Below are 22,867 nucleotides of genomic sequence, written 5' to 3' on the forward strand. Positions count from 1 at the left end.
TCAAAAGTCAAAGCACTGACAACATTTTCGTAAGTCTTTTTAAACAAGTTTATTGCACACACATTTGTATATTTTCGCGATAAATATAAAGTGGAGCGTTGATAGCGCTCAAATGCCATCCGATTAAACACGTAGATTGGAATCACACGCGCACAATAAATTATAAATAAATAAATAAAGTGGCCATGCACTTTTAATTGTATAATGTATATGACATAACTTTTGAGCCCTGATTCACTAAGCGCGTCAATAACAATAATAATAATAATAATGTTTTTGTATAATTCACTCTTTAAGAGCTCCTATTTGCCGTTCAAGCTACATTCGTACACTTACCATTTGATGTTACCTACAAAAGACAAAGGCTCACAAAAAGTCGTTATACTCGAGCTAAAATGAGAATAATATCAGGGTAAAACTTTTCAGCAAATAGCCCTAACCCTAAAGATTTTAAAAACTTTTAAAGTTTAAAAAAGTTATTTTATGCCTCAGGTAGCAAGTGGTCAGGTCTATATTTACATTCATTGGCAAATTATTTTTGTTCAAGGCAAGCTGGCAAATATCTTTCCCACACGCAGGGATTCAAAAATATATATGTTCAGATCTCAAAAACAACTGGAAAACTTCTGAATGACTAAATTATTGCTTTGAAAAAGAAAAATATTATTTTCTTGTATTTTAATAATTAATTGTAAAAGCGGGCGGGAAACTTCTAAACGACTAAATTATTTCGAATCTGATTATAGGTTACTACGTTTAGAAATGTTTGGGTAAATTTAAAAATAACATTTTCATAATAATTACTTAAATTTCTTGTTCACACAAATATCCACACAAGACGGCTAATTTAAAAGAACTGGTGTTTAATTTCTTGCAAGCTAATCTGTGTATCATACACATTTGTTTATGCCCGCTGTACATACTGAAACGAACGAGCAAGGTGTTTTCTAGAGCATTCTAGGGATTCTTGGACAGTAATCTCCATTATTCAGTTTGCATGATATGTGTTTCTACTTTTAGCTGCCTTCCTGTAAGCACTCAATATGACTGCACGAATTGTGTATAGGTTGCACGATAAGGAACATATACCAAGACTTTTTGGCAAAGTGTTACAGAACAATAGGCCTATGGGTCTATAGTGCCGTTACATGCATAGGCCTATATCATACACGTTTAACTAACATTACAGCAAAAGTTGACCCTTGATGCAATGTTTGTCATACATAAACTCATTACATCAGAGGGCTGTTACTGTCCCGTTATCACTCATTAGATCAGTATCTGCATTGAAATTATCTGTTGGATTTCGTGACGGATCTTGAATCGCTATAGAGCGCGAGGCAGCAGAACTTGGTTCTTATTATAACCCGATCTCATGAAAGTGCGTTTCAATGGCACGATTTTGGGTTTGCTATTCATAAGCAGAAATTGACTTTGGCGTGCTTATGATACGCAATGGTTAGGTTTAGGGGTGTGGGGTCGGTGCTTATTATATGTATGCCAAAATGAGTATCATGTGCACGCCAACAAAGTGAGTATCATATGCACGCAAAAACTATTATATGTCAAACACGTGCTTATCGTATGCACGCCAAATTCAGTTTCTGCGTATAAATAGCACGCAAAATACAAAATAAATTCCTGCTATTGATACGAATTTTAATGAGACCATCCGCTGGCGGATCTGTGATTTAACACCGGTTCGCATGCTGTTGTGTGTGGTGTCCACTGGGTTATCAGGTGCTATATTTAGTTCCCGGGTTCATGGAAGTTTCTTTACTAGATTTGGCGGTTTACTATTCTGTGGCATAAGAAGGACCCCATAGTGGCCTGCGGGGTACAAGTCTTATTGTATCAGGAGATCTATAACCTTTGTGGATTTGGTTTGAAACCGAAATGGCTAGTATCACTTTAGTTATAATCCATTTATTTTGTGGACAAACTTTTGGTGACACTTTATTTTAAGGTGTCCTTGTTACACACGTTACATGTACTTACTATTATAATAAAAATAAATTATGCATAATTGCATGCAAGTAACCCTAAACCAAACCCTAATCCTAATCCTAACCATATAGTAAGTACATGAGGTTTATTAATATTACTCAGTACTGAAATGTATGGACACCTTAAAATAACGTGTAACCAAACTTCTCCCTAACCTCCAGGAAAGACAACAACAACACGGTCATCTTCAGGTGCATTGGCGGACGCGTGTTTGCCTTCAGCGCTAAAATCCAACATATTTTGAAGAAGCAGCCTAAGTCAGCCGAAGAAACATGCATGTGTAAAATATTTAATGAACGCGTTTACGTTGTTTGGACGCAGCTGGCAGCGACTCTAGTTTCTGAATCTAACGCTTTGCAGGCCGCAAGCCACACAAACCAAAGACACACGTGATGTGACTCAAACTTTTCATTTCAAGCGTCCTATCAAATGAAATCCATGTGTCTGTTTTAGGTTTCATCTCCATCGTTAACTAATGGAGACTAAATCTTTCATATACATAGGCTATCACAATATTCTCTGTATTTCATTTTTTATTGAAGACATTTTATTTTATAATGCACACTACTTAAACCTGATTTGACGAGAACTTGATGCAGACTTACAATAAAATGCATGGAGCGCATCAGTTGTGTATGGTACAACGAGACGAGATGCGCACGTGTTGTAGGCTATATGCGCGTTTAAAATGTCTCCTCATTCAATAATACAGAGCTTCTGAAGGGTGGGGGGCTGTGGGTGGACCGATATTGTGTCCACATAGCAGCCGACCCATAAACTACCTACGTGGTTCGTCCCAGAGCTTCCGTTCTCCAGCTTAATGCGTGGGGTTTGACCATTAGAGAAACAGAAGAGAGCGAGGGAGGAGGTGACCGTGCTTCTTTTCTCGAGGTGCACTAGACAGAACCTACTAGTAAAGGGAAGAATACGGGCTGCCGTGCTCTGAACTGCAATCAGTGCACATCCAACGCTACCGCATGAAGAAAGAGTCGCATTTTTAATCGATATACTCACATGGACGCTTGCTGCATGAGGATTCTTGCCTCAGCGAGGACATAGAGGGAATCCATGGGTTCACAGAGCAGAATCTCGTGAGCTGCACGCTTGGAATATATTTGACATTCAAAGGGAAGTTCGCTATCGAACCGACAGTGTTTGGAAGTGATACGAGCGCTTTGCACCGTTTCGGGGATTTGTACAACTCTCTCTTGCATCGGAATTCGAGGTAATGTCAGTTTCTTCGAGTCTGATTCATTTAGAGTTGTTGCACTACAGGCCATCACTACAGACACGCTTTTGATTTCCTACAGCATGAACCATCGGCATACAGACGTGCAAACTATAACTGCATGCGATATCTGTGAGACATAAGAGTGCATGGCCTATTGTAGTTGCAATTGTAGTAACATTGCGGAATATTTTCATCAAACAGTTGAGCTTGGATTGTGTGCATGGCTGAGTTCTTCTGACATCCAAAGAAAGTTCTAATAGAGGCCCGTGCGATGATTATATCCCAGACTTGGAATATATAACTCCTTACCAGATTTGAAGACGCGTGAAGCAAAAGAATGATCATTTAAATAGCTATACGTGTATGCATAAGCATTATTAATGTGCATATGCAATGCATGTGTTTGCGTTCAAAGAAAGTTGCCTTGACCTGGATAATTTATGCGAGCAGACATTTTCAAAATTATAAATACTGCACCTCACTGTTTTTGCGGGACCGTATCCAAGTGTTTTAATGAAGAATGTTCCGAAATCAGCGGGATATTTTTGTAGCGTGTTTGATTAATATCGTCGTTTTTTTTCGAAGTTTATTTCGTTTGTTGTTTAAAGTTATCATAAAAGGGTTAGAGTTAGGATACGAATTTGTCGTTATAATCAAAGGCATTAACTTATTAAAGTGGTGCAAGATAGTCTGAAGGGAACTGAACAACAGAGATGCTTGTTTAAAAGAAAAAAGTGATTAGATTTTGTTTCTTCTTCTGTCATTTAGGCCTCGCGGTTGCAGTAGTTCACAGCCCCTCTGACATGGCAGACAGCGAAGACACCTTTCGGCTCCAAAACTCTCCCAGTGACACCGATTCAAAAGATTTACAAAACGATGGTAAATCAGACAAGCAGAATGGAGCCGTTAGCAAATCCCCGTCTTCACAGACAACCTACATTCAACAGGTAACAACTACTGTCTTAACCATTCTGCTGTCTGTCTCTCTGTGTGTGTGTGTGTGTGTGTGTGTGTGTGTGTGTGTGCTTACTTATGTGCTTACTTAACCAAAAATTTTAGTTACAAATTTGCCCCTAGAAATGAGCCAATTTTTTTACAAAACCTCCTATTGGGATGCCCTTATTTGTAAAACGTTTTTAAAATATAGTCATTATATACACATTCAGTTAGTGTTGGGTGTATTATAGTATTTATGCTTAGCTGTATATAAAAACAATAGAAGTCTATGGAATGTCTCCATTTAGACAGCTGAGTAAAGGTGTAAGAGATGCGCCAGTTGTTCATCAACCGCTGACATAAGAAAATGAATAAAGCTGTGGTACTTTCATCACTTATTACTGTTGTTCAGAGGGCCGCAAAAGCAAAACTTACAAAAAACTTACAGAGGCTACACGAGTGTTTTGTGAGTTTTGTGACAATTGTGTTGTGAGTTAGTTTACTCAAGATTCCAAATTAAGTGCAATTAACATGCGTGTGTGTAGCATAATTCTACTAACCTAATCTTGCAGTTTATTAAAAAATAATTCAGCGTTTGCAGTGATTTACTCTAGGCCAGCATGATTTATATAACCTATTCTATTCTTAAAGCCGAACAGCTTTTTTTCTCTCCTCTATATGCATTTAGCTGTAATTCTGAGGAGCGACACCGCCGTTTTTAACGTTTGAGAAACTGCAGCGCATTCTGCATTCGTTACGTTCATTCTCGACGTCTGCATCTGTCTTTTTAAAAGGGAATGGAAGGGATAAAGGTTTACTTGCACGAGCGAGAGTTGTGGACGAAGTTTCATGAAGTGGGAACTGAAATGATCATCACCAAAGCCGGGAGGTAAGACAACAAATGTTTACAAATGTTTTGAAAATGCATTGCATCTGTAGTTTTCGGAGAACCGATATAAAAATAAAAATAATGCGCAATTAAGAATTTTTCATTGTAATCATTATTGTACTAATTAGCCTATTATAATAAATGCATAATATATTACTTACTGTACACTATTCATTATATGAGCCTATTAATTTATATATTCTCGTACTGCAATGCACATAAAAAGTTAGATTGTATTATAATTTCTTCATTTTGATCTTTAACGGCACACTGTGGTTTGCTTGGGGCTATAGACATAACATTTAAACATATAACCTTTTTAGCTTTGCATTATTTATTATATACGTAGGCTATTATTTATACTTTGTATTATTTATTTTTATTAAGAATGCGTTTTAAAAATTTGAGTTTGATTTTGCAGTGTTAGCAGTAGGCTAATTCCAGTAAATCAATAAGCATTGGTTTGGCTACATGATTTAGTTTTTATTCGAATTGTTATAAAATATTAATCAGATTTATTAATTAAGCAGATTTTTCCAATAGTGTTACGGATGTACACCGAATTTAGATCTCACTTTAAAACTTTAAGAGCGATTGTTTAAAATATTACCATTGCATATTAATAACATTGACTATGTAGAATGAGCGGGGATTGTTAATCTGTTTTAAGGTTACTAATTGTTTAAAACAATACTATAGTGGTTTAGGCCAGAGCTGCGGCAGCTATTCTTCTCTATTAGCAGAGAAGTGTTTTAAAATACATATTGAACATTGAAGTTAGTATTTCAGCAATGTCTGCTTCTTTGAAAACAGCAGAGGGCCTCTCAGGAATCAGATGCGAAAAAAGAAAACAATAAATCAGTGTGCATGAACTCCTTACTGCGACTTTGCTGTTGCTTAACATTATGATCAGCGCGAGAGAATGAAAATATCGATAAATACCGAGATCGTCGCTGGAAATTAAGTTGATGTTTAATGTTATAAAGGTCTCAATGGTTCTGTATGCATGATAGCAAATTGTCTTGCAGTTTTCGTCATTTAACTCTTGACAAAATCGTAAACAGTTTTATTTGTGCATTTAAATACGTGCATTTCTTAAAGTGAACGCATTCAAATATGAAACGCTTAGCTGACCCAGACCCAGTGAATGCAAAACCACTTTCATCGTCTATACTCACATTTATGCACACTTTCATAGTTTTATTCACTCAATATACAATTGTTTTTGTTCCACAGGCGGATGTTCCCAAGCTTCAAAGTGAAGGTCACCGGGTTGAACCCAAAAACCAAATACATTCTGCTGATGGATGTCGTGCCAGCGGACGATCACCGCTATAAATTCGCCGATAACAAATGGTGCGTGAGTCATCAATTGTTTTATTAAAAGTTAAAGTTACGGATGCAGGTTATTATTTATTTGGTGGTGCCACACATATTCATATTTAAGTAAGACTCATTAATTGTCATTATTTAGTTTCGGTGCTGAGGGACACAGACCTATTTCAGGTTTAAAATGTATACAATAAAGGATGAGAAAATATAGCCTTCGCATTGCTTTACACACAGTTCCATCTGCTGCTGCACAGAACACACTGCGAATTGGATTTATACTCCTTTTTCAGGGTCAGTGGTTTTAAATTGTTGAGGTTATTGAGGGAGGATGTCCACAAGCCAATATCCCTGATAATTACCCGTTCAGTGCAAGCTCTGGAACTAATGGCCCTCTTGATCAACCATCATCTTAGCCATTAACCAAATACACTGTTCTTTGAAAGACATTATTTACAATGCACAAGGCATTGATGCATGATATATGGGAGGTAGCAGGCTGTATCACATTTCGATTGCAATAAAAGAAACATATTGAGGGAACAAAACATTATCTTTGAGTTTTAATGAAATTATTCTTGTTATAATGCATGCATGGACAAATAAACAGAATCTTAAACCTGGTAGGGTTACTTTTCTAGTCGATACAGCAGAGAGCAACAATATCAGTGATCACAGGAAAGAAAACTAATTTAAAAGTAATCCAAAATATTTCAAGTATAAAACACTACAGTGTTGAGGGAAATCAATGTGTATTTAAAATGAAGCAAATGTATGTTTAAATAACGACTGTCTTTATTTTGCACTCGGCTCAGGTCTATGACGGGGAAAGCAGAGCCTGCGATGCCGGGAAGGCTGTACGTCCATCCGGATTCTCCAGCCACTGGCGCGCATTGGATGCGGCAACTGGTGTCTTTCCAGAAGCTGAAATTAACCAACAACCACCTTGATCCGTTCGGACATGTGAGTACAGTTCCATGTATTTGCTTTGAAATGTTTTGACTGAATAAATAAATGCATTACTGACAAAATCATCACATGTTGGATTGTAGCTGTTTGAAATAAGCACAGCAGAGAAAGAGGATTTGAGTGTTTAAGGGGTCACACATGCAGATCTGATCAGGTAGTGTTGTATCTAGGCTCTAGATCAGGAAATCCACCCCTGAAGAGGTGCTGCTGACAAACGCCAGAACAGTGTAACAACCAAAACACATCTTAAATCCGGTAATGATAATTGTGACAACAGAAGCACCAGCAGTTGGCCTCAGATGTGGAAACACTAAATTCAGATTATAAATGTACTCTCTGTAAACTGATATGAGTTTGAAGAAATTTCATTTTTATATGATTTTAATATGCATAGCATCCACTTATGCACTAATGCATGCACAGTCAACTCATGAGGTTTCTGCTATTAAGAAAAACCAGCCCGAGCCTCAATTCAAAGGTCTCTTGGTTCAACATTTCTCCGATTTCTGGACAAGCCAGATCACCTTCGGTGTGAGATTAGAAAATGAGCTTAGATGCCTCATCTGCAGAGCCGTGACTGCAAGCAGTTTGCAGTTTAGTTCTGATCACAAGGTTGAAGTCGATCAGGCTTGTTTTCTTGCCAAACCTCAGCTGGTAGAATGAAATCAGAGCCCGGCTGGAATGTGAGCCGAGTTGTAAATTTCTGGCCAGAATGCATTTTTGATTGGATGCAGTGGTTCCTGGCGTGCCCCCTTTTGTGCTGAAAGAGCGCCCTGGGATTTATAAATGAAGTACGGCTTCTCGACCAAAATAACAGTCTATCGGTTTGTTGTTCCAGGTGGTTGAAATAATTTCAGACCTATTTATAATTACTAGTCTCAGAAACAGGGCTGAACATGCAATAAGCTGGAACCTGTTAGGAAATGCATAAAACAAGCCAATAGTTCCGAACTCGGTCTTAATTAGACTCTGATGATGAGATAAAGATGTCTGAGACTGAAACAATAATTCCCAAGTGGATAACTTACCGAGCATACACACGGTGCATAAGAACACGGTTTGAATTTTCCAAGTTGAAGATGTTTTTAGATGGCAGCAAACTAAAGCTTCGGCTTTGATCATTATAGCGTTCAATAGGCATACACATTCTTTGCCTCTCGCAGAAATATCTGAGTCAGAATGGTGGAGTTTGGATAACTGTGCTTCAAACTGTTTATATTTAATGACACAGTGTGATGAGTGATGGACAGAGGCATACAAAGGCTGTTAATCTGCAGGATTTCGGAGTCCCTGTGATGTCGGCAACATGAAAGAGTGGGCCAACATTCATGGCCCTCAGTGATCGCTCACTATCATTAAAGACTATCATACAGCGTGGGGGCAAATGGAGAAATTGGGCAACGAGGCACCCAGAACAGACAAATGCTGCAGTCCCAGTGGGTGGTCCCACAAAATAACTTTTCTCATATCCATACAGTTCTCCAAATATTCTTATATGCCCCACTCTGCTTTTCGCCAAAGCTGTGCGGTTGCAGTTCTTGTTTAATCCAGACAGGCCTATACAATTATTATTTTATTTCGACATCACAGATATTAAAGCCATGCATTTTGCTTTTTACCTTTAACAATACATCATCTTGTCCATCCAGAGCAAAAGCAATATTCTCCACTGAGAGCGATGTTTAAAGTTTACAGCAAGCCCTGCTTTCCAAGTCTCGGTGTTGTGTTGAGCCAGGAGCCGCTCGGAGGGAGTGGACCGATGTCACTGATCAAAGGAGAAACGCTGCAGTTGTTTGGAAATTGCATGTGAGGGGAAAACACATGAAAATGGAAAATAGGAATGCATGTGTGTGTGTGTGTGTGTGTGTGTGTGTGTGTGTGTGCACTTGGCATGCTCATCCAGAATGCAAAGTTTAGACAAAATCCACTTAGAGAAGCCTACATTATACACGCACAGAAGACAGGAAGAACTCACAGAGCCGACGAGAACTTGAACAAAAGTCTTTTTAGTAATATTCTTCAAATCCATACTTAAGACAAGTGCACACTGCAAAACAGCACAGCTACTAGGTATGGACATTTTTCAGCACTAGTGTAAATCTTCTGTACAGAATGTTATGTGAGGTCTCATTTGAACAGTAAATAGCACTGGGCAGGAGGCTTTAGAGATGGACAAAACAGTGCAAAACGGAAAAAATGGGACATTGCTGGGAGTGGATATTATTGGAGGAAAAAAAGGTGTTTAAAAACGCAGCTGATAGCAAGAAGAAAAACGTTTAAACACACAGTTCATAAGTTATTAGCGAGGTTCCTTCGCAATCACATTAATTAACCATGGTAGCATCCTTTTATATAAAATATCTTTACGTAGCCTATATTATTATATATAATCGAAAACGATCATTTAAATAATATGCACGCGAACACGAGGTTTACTTACATGGTCGGTCATGTTTGCGCTCTATTTTCTCTCCAGATTATCCTGAATTCCATGCATAAATATCAGCCCAGGATTCACATCGTAAAAGCAGATGAAAATAACGGATTTGGATCCAAAAACACGGCTTTCTGCACTCACGTGTTCCCGGAAACGGCGTTCATTGGAGTCACGTCTTACCAAAACCATAAGGTAAGCAGCTAGACGGGATAAAATATAGACGGGGGTTTTAGGTTATCCTGCTGTGATCATTCTTATCATGATAAATATGGCGTAAAAAATAGATTCGATTTTGTGAATCTACGAAATTATAGAATTAGCATAGAATTGTCTGCTTCAAGAAAGTGACACAAATTCGTCTTAACTTATGATTCCTGGTTGATTTAATGATTCCAATACAATTACTCTGCACGACAACAGCTTGATTGGACAGATTTGCAGAAAAAAGAGATTTGTGCACCTATCAAAAATATTGTTGCTAATTGTAACTATTTCAACTATTACATTACATATTTCACTTAGGAAGAAAATAATAAAAGACGTCCGAAATGTTTATATGGCTACTATAAAGAAATGTTGCACTAATCATGATTTATTTGGCCAGCTGTTATGCTTCTAAGAATATTTCCATTCATGCATTCGAAATTCGATTATTGGTTAATAGTCCAGTTCCAACCGTGATATTTCCAACTCGACATTATTAGGTCGCTAAGCACGGTTGAATATGATAAGGCAGTGAAAAAAGTCGTTTGTAAAAACAACTAAATACAGAGATAAATGACTGTACACCTAAACAATATGCACAGTGTGTCCTTAAAAAAATAATTACGTTATTTGCTTAAAAAATATCTTATTTTCTTATTATAAATCATCTTATTTGTATTATCTGTGGAAGCTCGTGACACTAAAACAAATTCCTTGTATGTGCAAACTTGGCAATAAAGCTCTTTCTGACTTCTGACTTCTAAAAGACTGTCAGATGCATGTCTGTGTTTTTGTCACACTAGCTGCACTTTTATATGGCAGTTGTTAATGTAACATTTATACAGTTAAAAACTCGTGTTGCGCTGTAGTCAAATAGCCCAAAAGTTTAATGTGAGCAGCCGACATTTAATCGTAAAATCATGTTTGCAAATAAGAACATGATAAAGATGGACACTACTCCTCTGGATAACAGATTTGTGTAATAAATGATTTCACCGATGTGAGAAAACACACACGCATTTAGCAGACTTTAATTTTGTCTATCTGTATTAATTCGAGTAAAACACCGGGACGCTCAAAGACTGGATTATTTGTCGGCTCTTATAAGGCCTATCGATGCTTTTTAAAGAGATCGCCGAGTTTAAGTTGTTGTAAGTTTGTTTTTTCACCCTTGCTTTAAACACAAAAACAAAAATGTTAGTTTTAATTAACGGACATTCTGATATCTATTATTTATTTACACTGCTTTTTTTTTTTTACATTTTCACCACTTATGACTTTTAATTATAAACAGCAATTATTTTACCTACTAGCCTACATGCAACATAAACTTAAGTACAATTTCAAGAAAGCAAGTTACGCACCTAAAAAGGGTAAAAGCATGAGCACCTGTATGTCATTAAAAATAATTGATTTTGAATAACCTTTTGGACCTTACGCTTGCAGCTAAAGAAACCAGCAAACGGGAATAATCATGTGTAGGTTTACCTTTATCCCACCACGAGCAACATTTTAGGCTAAACGTACGACACACTTTACGAGAGCATATGGTATTCTGCCTCGTATGTGTGTGTTTATATATAGGCCTATGCTGTAGCGCACGGACTTGCTCTTTTTTCCGAGATGCAGTAAACCTGCACAATCAAATTAATAAGTGAAAAAACATAGAAATATAGTGAATATAAATACGAAAATAAGAGATATAAACTTAATACATATAAAGACGAAAAGGTCACTGCAGTGAGATAAAACCAAAGCGCCGCCAACACTGGAGTTCTCGGTCGACCTTCGAAAATAAGAAACTGACATATTTTGAAAAAATTCAGTTTGCACTTTCACGGTACAAAGGTAAATATTAAGGACATCAAATTGTCACATACAAAAAAACCAGGGCCGGAGTGGGACTCATTTTCAGCCCTGGAGTTTCATGCCTTAGACCGGCCCACTTATTTATTTTTTTTTACTGGCCTTTTTAAGTGCCGCCTTTGCGCTTTCTATTATCCATTTTTCATCTATTTTTTTTTGCTCGCATATCTCCAACAACTGAGGGTTTTTTTATTTTTATTTTTTTCTTAGCAAGGTGCCACAAATGGAAAATAACGGACAATTGTGATTCTTAAGGGGAGACACTGCAGGCAAAAGCACTGTTTTTTCATGCACCTGTCAATTTTGAGATTTTGGGCTTTTTGGTTTTTCATAAAGTGTTTTTTCAGACTAATGGAAAGAAAACATCCCAAAGACACCGTTAAGTATTTAAACAATGGCATTTAAAGTTTTGAACTAAAAAAATCATTGCAAACATGTAGCATTTGAATGAATGAAAATGCATATTTTTCAATTAAAGAAAACTTAGAGAGTGTGGGCTGCTTCTGGTGCTTGGATTTGTAGCCTACTTCAATAATGAGGTCCAAGAATACGCTAGAAGTTAATTTTTTTTAAATTTATTTTTCTCTCGCTCTCGATTTAACTGCATTACAACGAAAGACGTCTTCCCTCAGCTAGATTGAATGTTGGGCTCATAGTCTATAAGTTGTTTGCATTCGCCCAAACTGAATCAGAACGCGGACGGTGAAGGGAGGTCAGCGCGAGACCGATTAGCCAATCCGGGCCTGTACAAAACTACTCCGTTGCGTGAAGTCTGCCAAGCGCACAGTGCGTTTATGAGAGCTCAAAGGTGCGTCCCAAGTCCCAACATGTCCATTTTTTACAAGGTCTCATCTCAAGTGAGAGCCAACGTAGTGTCAAAGATCAGGTCCTGTTAGAAAACACACCACAACAGCCAAAAATAAACCTCGCAGAGACAGTGAGTCTCATTAAAGGTCTATCCACTCAAATCCGCCAACTCATTACTGTCTATCAGTACAGATATACAGATATACTAGCATCTTGCCAAATCGCTTTTGTAAATTTGGCAGTGGCACTTGGGATTAACCTTCGATACAAAAGTTTGAAAAGTCATTTTTTTGTGCGCCGTTTCATTTTAAAGACCCTTTTTTCTTTTATAAAAGCATCCGTTTTAAATGTCTTTCACACACACACTGAACAGATTCAGAGATTTTGTAAGCTATTAAATCAGATATAATAATAATAATAATAATAATAATAATTTTACTCCCTAAACAATCAATGGGATAAAAAAATATGTTAAGAAGTAATTATAAATAACTAAAGAGACATTATCGTTAAGGCAAAAATAATGTATTTTTAAATGCACAAAGGCTATTTACAAAAGGCAAAATATGTTATGTTGACCTCTGAAATTTATATTACTGTAGATCTCTCTGACAATATTAACATTTGTTTTCTGTGCTTCTTGTGTGGAATTATTAGAAACTTTGTTCTGGTTTATGTAAAGACAAAAATCTACACCAGTCTTTATCCAAACTGACAAATGTTTTTCTACATTAGCGCAGCATCAAACAAGCCACAGCCTGGGTTCATCGAGATTCATCTTTTCATCATCTGCTGACCAAGCACAGAAAACCACTAGGACAATTTCTCAATTTACACACAGGGCAGCTCATTATGCATTTTATAGACATTGTGCAATAAAACATTCTATTAGATATGGTTTCAAAGACAAGACTGAACAGAAACGATCAATGCAGTGGTCAGTGCAAATTCATGATTATTAAACAGAGAGTTCCGGTGCTTGATTCTGATTGGCTGAGCCGCTTCGAAGCTGTTGTAAATGACTCTACAAAGTAACATACACCTTTGTTTACTTCTGTGTGTTGCTCGGCAACCACTTTGTTGCATCCACAACTGTTTCTGAGGAGCTACATTGTTTGGTGGAAGAATACTGTTGTTATTAATATCATTACACTTTATTTGCTCTGTTTTATTTTGTGAAACCTAACTATGTATATGGAATAACCGTTTTATAAAAGCAATAAGCCCCGTGAAGCTTCTTGGGCATTATTGCTTTAATGCATTACTGGAAACAATAAAAAGGAGGCAAAAGCCAATCATCTATAAATCACCTTTTGAACTTTCAGGTTGAAAAACCTCATTGTTTGTTTCAAATGAAAAAAAGAGACTACAGCCATATTTAAACAGCGTGTACAAGCAAGGTAACACTGCTGTGTTGGCTGTTTTACAGATCACCCAACTGAAGATCGAGAACAATCCCTTCGCAAAGGGCTTTCGTGGAAGTGACGATATGGAGCTGCATCGCATGTCAAGAATGCAGAGGTGAGTCTAAATCTGCGAAGAGTGACACTTACATGAGCTAGTGCTTGCGTGGAGTTAATTATAGCGATAAACAACCAGCAGCCAGCAGCTCAGGTTAGGAGCTCCCTCTTTATATAGGTCTTACAGATAGCACCTCCAAATGTGCTCACATTGACAGGAGAATTGACCAGCATCTTCAGATGGGCAGTCAGATTAAAACTAAACTACACAGGGCAGTATTGATCCATGCACAGCAGACACAAACCAGTGATGCTCTTGACTGAGGGGACACTTGTTATGTGAGTGTTCCTCTTGAAAACCATCCACCATGGCAATCTCTCTTTCAGCTCTGTGTAGATCCAGAACAGTTGTCTGCAGTTGTGATATAGTTGGTCCAGTGGAGGCAAAGACCACATGGCTCGTGTTCTTATTTTCTCCAGATGACTGCTGTATAGAGTGTGGAAAAACACATTTTCAAAGCAGAAAATCTGGTCGGAGGGCCCACAGCAGCCAGCACAGGCGTTGTCCACTCCAAAATGACAGACTTCTTGATACACTCGGAAAAAATGGCAATGCTCTTTCCATGCCATAGTTAACTTTGTCTGTTGTTACTTTCAAACAAGCAAAGAAAGAACTGACTAATGTCTCCCATGAGAGCCTTCTATTGAGTTTCCAGATAATGACCTGAAGACTTTAAGACCCAACTAATGCCTGTACGATTCTCCTACTGAATCGTTTACATGGCACTGCTATTAGCATGACTTTATGCATTCAGCAGAAGCTTTAATCCAAGGTGGTGTACAAGCAAGGAACCACTATTCGTTAAAAAGAAAAGAGAAGACTTTAAGACCCAACTAAAGCTTGCACGATTCTTCTACTGAATCCGTTACACGGCACTGCTATTAACATGACTTTATGCATTCAGCAGACGCTTTCGTCCGAGGTGGCAAACAAGCAAGAAAGCCGCTATACTCGTTATAAAGCAAAGAGTAATGCATCATAAAAATGCAGAGAGGAAAAAAGAAACTCCTCCGTGGTGCTGTGTAGAAGTCAAAGGTCCTGATATCCTATCTGTCCTCCACTGTCAAACACTGAGACGAAGCAGGTCTGGTCTTAGTTAAACTCGGACCAACGGAAAACCAGGTCAGTGGTTCAAAAGAAATAGCGTAGGAATTAATGCAAAGTGCCTCTTGCAACTTTTGCTGATTAATTGGTATGGAAAAGCTCCCATCGCAGACAGATGGTGAAGAGATTATTCTAACGCAGTGCTGCGCGTCGATGGTGGATGTGGTTAGTTACCAATGGAATGGTTTCAAGATCCCTGACTGAAAGACAACATGGAAATGCATGCCATGAAATGGCTCACAAAGTCCTTTCTGTTTCCCAAAGCACCAAGGAGTATCCAGTGGTCCCTCGCAGTACCGTACGTCAGCGGGTCGGCACCAGCCAGAGTCCGTTCTCCGGTGACGTCCAAGGTCTGTCTACTCCCAGCGGCATGAGCTCTCAGTACTCCTGTGAGAACGGGGTCACGAGCACGTCGCAGGATCTGCTGCCTCAGTCGAGCTCTTATCCTCTGCCCCACGAACACAGCCAAGACTATCACTGCATCAAGAGGAAAGGTGGGTCTATCTGGTCACTTCAATTTTAGCTGTTGTTTTAGGGTTGTGATATTTCAAGTGGTTCCCAACCATGTTCCTGGAGCCTGCATGTCTCCTTAAAGGGAGAGTTCACCCAAAACTGAAAATTCTGTCATTAATTACTCACCCTCATGTCGTTCCAAACCCGTAAGATTAAGATATTTCTGATGAAATCTGAGAGCTCTCTGACCCTCCATAGACAGCAATGCAACTGAAATATTCCCAGACCCAGAAACGCAGTGAGGACATCGGTAAAATAGTCTGTGTGACATCAGTGGTTCAACCATAATTTTATAAAGCTACGAGAATACTTTTTGTGCGTTTTTGATGACTTTATTCAACAATTCTCCTCAAAATCACGTCTTCCGTCATTATTGGGAGTACCTCTGCACGTAAACAACGCGCTCGTAGTGCTGCTGACGTAGAGCGTTGCAGAGGAAAGCAATGTGCATGTGTCGTGGTACTCTTGATAATGGCGCCTACGGTGATGCGGAGGACAAGAATTGTTGAATAAAGTCGTTGTTTTTGTTTTCTTTGTGCACAAAAAGTATTCTCGTAGCTTCGTAAAATAACGGTTGAGCCACTGATGTCACATGAACTATTTTACCGATGTCTTCACTGCGTTTCTGGGTCTGGAAACATTTCAGTTGTGTTGCTGTCTATGGGAGGGTCAGAGAGCTCTCGGATTTAATCAAAAATATCTTAATTTGTGTTCCGAAGATGAACGAAGGTCTCACGAGTTTGGAACAACATGAGGGTGAGTACTTAATGACAGAATTTTCATTTTTGGGTGAACTCTCCCTTTAATCAAACACACCTGAGTCAGGCCATCAGTTCATCAGTAAAGACTCCAAAACCTGAAATGAGTGTGCCAAAAGGAGACGTGCAACCTGTGAAATGCTGTGGCTCCTGGAATATGGTTGGGAAACCAGCGCTGAATTCATTTCCATTAGTGTTTGGTGATATGCTCTATTGTCATATCGTCAGCCTGTGAGATCGCCGATACACGATATTATCCTGCTAATTTATTGATCTATTTATTTACTAAGTTTCATTGCCGGAAAGTCAACCAACTCCAGCGTAAGGCTAAAATCAGACTAATGTTTTAATATGACCGAATCTGTATTTAACATACGTAACAATTCAATAGAAACGTTGTAAGTTACTAATCATAAGGCTTACATTTCCTCAGTTATTCAAAAAGCAGCTACAGAAAACGAGCAAAGAACATTTACATTAACATCATCATTGACTTCAGTCTAGCGCGAGTTTAAAAATACTCCCGTTATAATCAGTGAAGCTATCTACACTGTATGATGAATTAATCTCTTTATTGTTTATGATGAGAGAATTCGTAAGACAGACTTCAACGAGCGAGCGCACATTGAACAACAAAACTCCGGTGCTTCAGCGATGACTCATCTGAACACCTCTGATTGGCCATTGCGTTCACAAGCTCAGCAGAATCGTGTGTGATTGGTTATAACGTGCAACGCTGAAAAAACGCAGAAAGATAAATAAAATGGAACAAATAAGCCCTAATATTAATTAGGTTGTATTACTAGACTGATGATGATAATAATAATTGTCTTGCTATCATCTGGGGAAAAGACGATAGCAAGCATAAATGATACTATCGGCACAACCCTAATTTCCATCCCATTTTGTCCATGCGCAGTTGATGACGACCGTCACGCGGGAGAGCACTCGTACAAGAAGCCCTACGTGGAAACCTCATCCAGCGAGGACGATCACTACTATCGGCCCGTGAGCTACTCTCAGTCTCTGGGTCTCAGCGGCGCCCCCTACAGGGCCGAGTCTGGTCAGCGGCAGGCGTGCATGTACGCCAGTGCGTCGCAGTCCACCGAGCCTGTGCCCAGCCTGGAAGACATCAGCTGCAACACCTGGACGGGCGTCTCACCTTACGCCGGCTGCTCGGTGACCACCATGCAGCAGATGGAGCGACTGCCCTACCAGCACTTCTCAGCTCACTTCACCTCAGGACCCCTCATGTCCAGATTAAGCGGCGTCGCGGGCCACGCCTCACCGCAGCTGGGAGACACTCATGCCATGTACCAGGGTTCCATGTCCCATCAGTCACTGGGCCGCCAATGTAGTCCAAGTGCGGGAATCCAGTCTCCGACTGCCGGCCTGCAGGGCAACGAGTACTTGTACACTCACAGTATACCTCGCACCCTGTCTCCGCACCAATACCACGCCGTGCACAGCGTAAGCATCATGCCCGACTGGAATGAGGGCAGCTAACTGGATTCTCTTGAGCAGCGTATGAGGCCCCAACATGGAGGAGAGGCGCTTTCCTGCGTATTTATAACTTGTGAGAGTTTGCTGCGTAGGCGACTTAACAGCAAACAGTTCAGTTCAGATGGCTGACGCAGCAATGAATGTCTCAGTGTTTGAGCAGGACAGTAACACGAGACATATATTTGCATGACGCTGACTGTATATCAGGGACAAAGAACTTTTCCCCTTTCATGCAAGGACAAATGCACAAGGATGCCAACCTTTTATTAAAAAAGAAAAAGGTGACAGTAATTGAGGAAACCAATCCAGTTTTATAATTGTTTTTTCTAGGGATGCAAAACGATTAAATCGCGATTAATCGCATTCAAAATAAAAGTTTATGTTTACATACTATATGTGTGTGTACTGTGTATATTTATTATGTACATATAAACACACACACATGTATATATTAAGGAAAAATTTTAGATTTATATATAAAATATTTATAAATAAATTATATACAAGTATATATACATACAAATATTTAAAAAATATATATACATGGGTCAAAGACGTTAAGATGTCCGCATCAAAAGAAATTTCCAAAGTTATTTTATGTCCATAGAAAGCACATTAAATGTAAGTAAAGTGTCAACTTTTAAGGTTTCAGATACGTTTGTTGGAGGATACAATGTTAAAATTTGATTGAAATAATGTTACATTGTCATTCGGTGTAACACATTATTTATGTAAAAATTCAAACCACATGCTTATTCTGATGTGTACATATTAAAATATATAAATGAATAAGGGAGCATATTAAATTTTATTGTGTTTTAAATGAGTAAAAAATTCTTACTGACAAATGCACAAAACCTAGGATAGTGGCAACTTTTAAAAATGTAAAATTACAACTAATTAGTATTTGGGGTGAAAGTAATTAGTCTTTTAATATGTCATAAATTGATTTTTGTTGTAAATATGCCTGACAAGATTGTCACACTGAATGACATTTTAGTGGGTCTCTTCTGTAAATCAGGAAAAAATGTATGATATTTATTTTTTGCTCAGAAAAACAAAAACAAAATTGCAATTAAATTAAACAGAAAACTTAAAAAAAAAATTTGGGAAAAACAACAATTTAAAGCAGTATTACACTTATTGTTTTTATGCTTAAACCCTTTTTCGTCTTTGACACACACATACATGTGTGTGTATTTATATATACATAATAAATATACACAGTACACACACATATAGTATGTAAACAAACTTTTATTTTGAATGCGATTAATCGTTTTGCTGCCCTAATTTATTTTCATTTCATTATCCGAGTTGTTTTTAACATTGTACTTTGAGGCAGTATGTTTCAGAACAAGTCTTTGGGATCTTCTGCTTGATGGTTTCTGTTAAACTGTAGAATAATGGGAATCTGGTCAGTGAGCACCACACAGCAGATCTGTTTAAGTGCTGATTTTAGTTGAAGTCTAACACATTTTGGTGGTGCAGATTTTGTTCAGGGATGTGTTACAAGTTAAATCACATTTTCACTACCAGCAAGTCCATGATACAAAAAGTGAGTAAAAACTAATTGGATAAATTAGCACTTTTTACAAAATGGAAATTGTGGCACAGCACACAAGACAAACTTAAAGTACAATAGACTGATAGTTTAATACTACCTATAAGCTAGTTATCATGGACATACTGGCCTCAGAGTCTCTTTTAATACACACAAGAGTAACGTCTTTAGACATTGGAGAGATTCTCAGAGCACTATTCACAGTTAATAACTCAAAAACGCTTTAGAGTTATTCTACAACATCTGAGATACAATAATGCAACAAACTTTGGTATGGAGATCTTTATTTTTGGACACTTGTAGTCAGCAGATTTTCCTGTTAATAGTATTTATTTTTCTTGTATTTTAAACCTTGCTCCTTTTCTTAAAGGCCATTTGCTAGGTTGACTTTTTTCAGTACTTTGAGTTTGGTAGTCAAACTTTCTTTTTACTTCAAAAAAATAAGAAAAACTTAAAAAAGAAATAATGTAACCAGTCTGGTTTATAATTTTGAACGCTTATGAATAACTGTCAGAAACATACAAATATGAATTACCTGGCTGTACATACAACAAAATGTACATAGAAAACAGAATAAATGTAAAATATCCTTCCTTGAAGTCTGAGTTTATTTAATGCAACTCTACAGACTGTGGCATAAATCTATGCTGTATCATAAGCTTACCTCCATGAGTAACCTTGATGCATTTGAGGAATGACTTCGTTTTGGAATCCGTTTGGTTGAGGAACGTCTTGTATATTGTATCAGATATTAATGATGGTCATGACAAATTAGCAGTTGTTGAAAATCTGTTGGATTAAAGGGGGTTTAACCAACAATTACATCCCCTGCTTGCTGAGGCCTCTCTCTAAATCTTCAACATGTCACCCTTGAGAAAACCGTCCATTCTGAGCCACAATGGAGTTAACCATTGACCTCTAGTGGCAGTCAGTGGATCGCTGAACCGGTAAATGTGAAAAACTGATGAAAAATTGTTCATCTGAAAAATGACACACACACGCATTCAGGGCAAGAAGACAAATGTGCGCTTGTTTTTATTTTATAAAACCGTAGGATTAGGCTGCCTCAAAGTAGACAATATATCTGTTGAAACCCTTCTAAGGACAATCCTACACAAGTTTTCAGTAGCTAGAAGTAAAACACTGATTTCACACAAATCAATCACTAGATTTTTGTTAACACTTTGCAATATGGTTTTATTTGTTAACATTTGTTAACCACATTAATTTAACATGAGCTAACAATGAACAGATTTATTCATATTAGTGAATGTTAATTTCAACATTTACAAAAAAATAACATGAAATAACACTAATGTACTGTGAACTAACATGAACAAATTAAGTTATATTTTACTAACTAATATTGCCAACGACCAATAAATACTTTAAAAAATGTATCACTCGTTGTTAGTTCATGTTAGCTAATGCATCTACTAATGTTAACAAATTGGACATTGTTTTAAAGCAGAATTCCAAACACTGATTGCGCAAATGTGACCCTGGAGCACAAAACCAGTCATAAGGGTCAATTTTTCAAAATTGAGATTTATGCATCATCTGAAAGCTGAATAAATAAGCTTTCCATTGATGTATGGTTTGTTAGGATAGGACAATATTAGAAAATCTGGAATCTGAGGGTGCAAAAAAATCAAAATATTGAGAAAATCATCTTTAAAGTTGTTCGAATTAAGTTCTTAGCAATGCATATTACTAATCAAAAATTAAGTTTTGATATATTTACGGTAGGACATTTACAAAATATCTTCATGGAACATGATCTTTACTTAATATCCTAATGATTTTTGGCATAAAATAAAAATGTATAATTTTGACCCATACAATGTATTGTTGGCTATTGCTACAAATATACCCCAGCGACTTAAGACTGCTTTTGTGCTGCAGGGCCACATATGGAGTTTATAGGTGAATAACGTACAGAATCTCAGCTCTTACAACTGTTTAATAGTGTTTTCCAGTCGCTGGTTCAGAACAGGTCTTTGGGCGAAACCGGTGACCTTCCCTGCAGACACCTTTGATCTGACTGATGAGGCCTCTCTGGACAACCTGCTCCTACGCATCCAGTCCTATCCCTCGCCGGGACCCTGAGCAACCCCCAAACAGCCGGAGAAATTCATTAACCCTGTAGCCTCCCCGCCTCGTCCCTACTGCTTAACGGCTGATTTATGAGCGTGCCCCCCCACGCATCTTCCGATCAGCCAAACATGCATGTGTGACTCAAGATGGATTATACCATAGCTTTCTGAAAAATGTCGTAAGACAGGCTATGTTTTTCAAAGGCAGGTTCACTGGACTAGCCGTCAGGGTTTAAGTGGTGAGGGTTATAGCCATTAATTATGTGATGAGCCTTTGTAGACTTTAATAAACCTAGCGAAGAGAATTAAGAGTTAGAAAGAACAGGAGAGTGACTTAAGTAATCGGCTGATATTGAAAGGCATCAGACCTTAAAACAATAGCTCTTCCTTTTGTTAGTCCTAATCAGTAGGACTTTTCTGTGTAGGTCAAGTCACCTTTATCTCCATAGTGCTTTATACAGTACAGGCTGTGCATATCAAGGTCTACAACAAATAACAGAATTAAATATGGAAAGTCATAGGGCAGCACAATAAATCATATTTGTGACCCTGGACCACAAAACCAGTCATAAGGGTCAATTTTGCGAAATTGAGATTTATACATCATCTGAAAGCTGAATAAAATAATCTTTCCATTGATGTATGGTTTGTTAGGATAGGACAATATTTGTAAATATGGAATCTGAGGGTGCAAAAAAAAATCGAAATATTGAGAAAATCATCTTTAAAGTTGTCCAAATGAAGTTCTTAGCAATGCATATTACTAATCAAAAATTAAGTTTTGATATATTTACGGTAGGAAATTCACAAAATATCTTCATGTAACATGATTTTTACTTAATATCCTAATGATTTTTGGCATAAACGAAAAATGTATAATTTTGACCCATACAATGTATTGTTGGTTATTGCTACAAATATACCCCAGCGACTTAAGACTGCTTTTGTGCTCCAGGGTCACATTTTAATTGATTTATTCAATTTATTAAGCATAATCGTCTGCAATATTTGCCTGCTGGTTACTTAATCTGAAAATATTTCATTTTCAACTGGCGTGCAAGTTATTTTGCATATACGTGTGTGTATATATTTAGAAATAATTGGAACTGGAGAAAAAAAAAAAAAAAAAAAAA

General features: G+C 37.8%; 1 protein-coding gene across 1 annotated transcript; it reads left to right on the forward strand.

The window, feature by feature from the left end:
- Nucleotides 1-4,041: 4,041 nt before the first annotated feature.
- Nucleotides 4,042-18,318, forward strand: LOC107670381 (T-box transcription factor TBX5-A-like). Its single transcript, XM_016462961.1, has 8 exons — nucleotides 4,042-4,185; nucleotides 4,969-5,063; nucleotides 6,300-6,419; nucleotides 7,208-7,355; nucleotides 9,838-9,990; nucleotides 14,105-14,196; nucleotides 15,565-15,794; nucleotides 17,491-18,318. Exons 1-8 carry the CDS (start codon nucleotides 4,042-4,044, stop codon nucleotides 18,075-18,077), a joined length of 1,569 nt encoding a protein of 522 aa, XP_016318447.1. The 3' UTR covers nucleotides 18,078-18,318.
- Nucleotides 18,319-22,867: the final 4,549 nt, after the last annotated feature.

The sequence above is a fragment of the Sinocyclocheilus anshuiensis genome, unplaced genomic scaffold (assembly GCF_001515605.1).
Source record: "Sinocyclocheilus anshuiensis isolate Anshui unplaced genomic scaffold, SAMN03320099.WGS_v1.1 scaffold1021, whole genome shotgun sequence".
NCBI lineage: Eukaryota > Metazoa > Chordata > Actinopteri > Cypriniformes > Cyprinidae > Sinocyclocheilus > Sinocyclocheilus anshuiensis.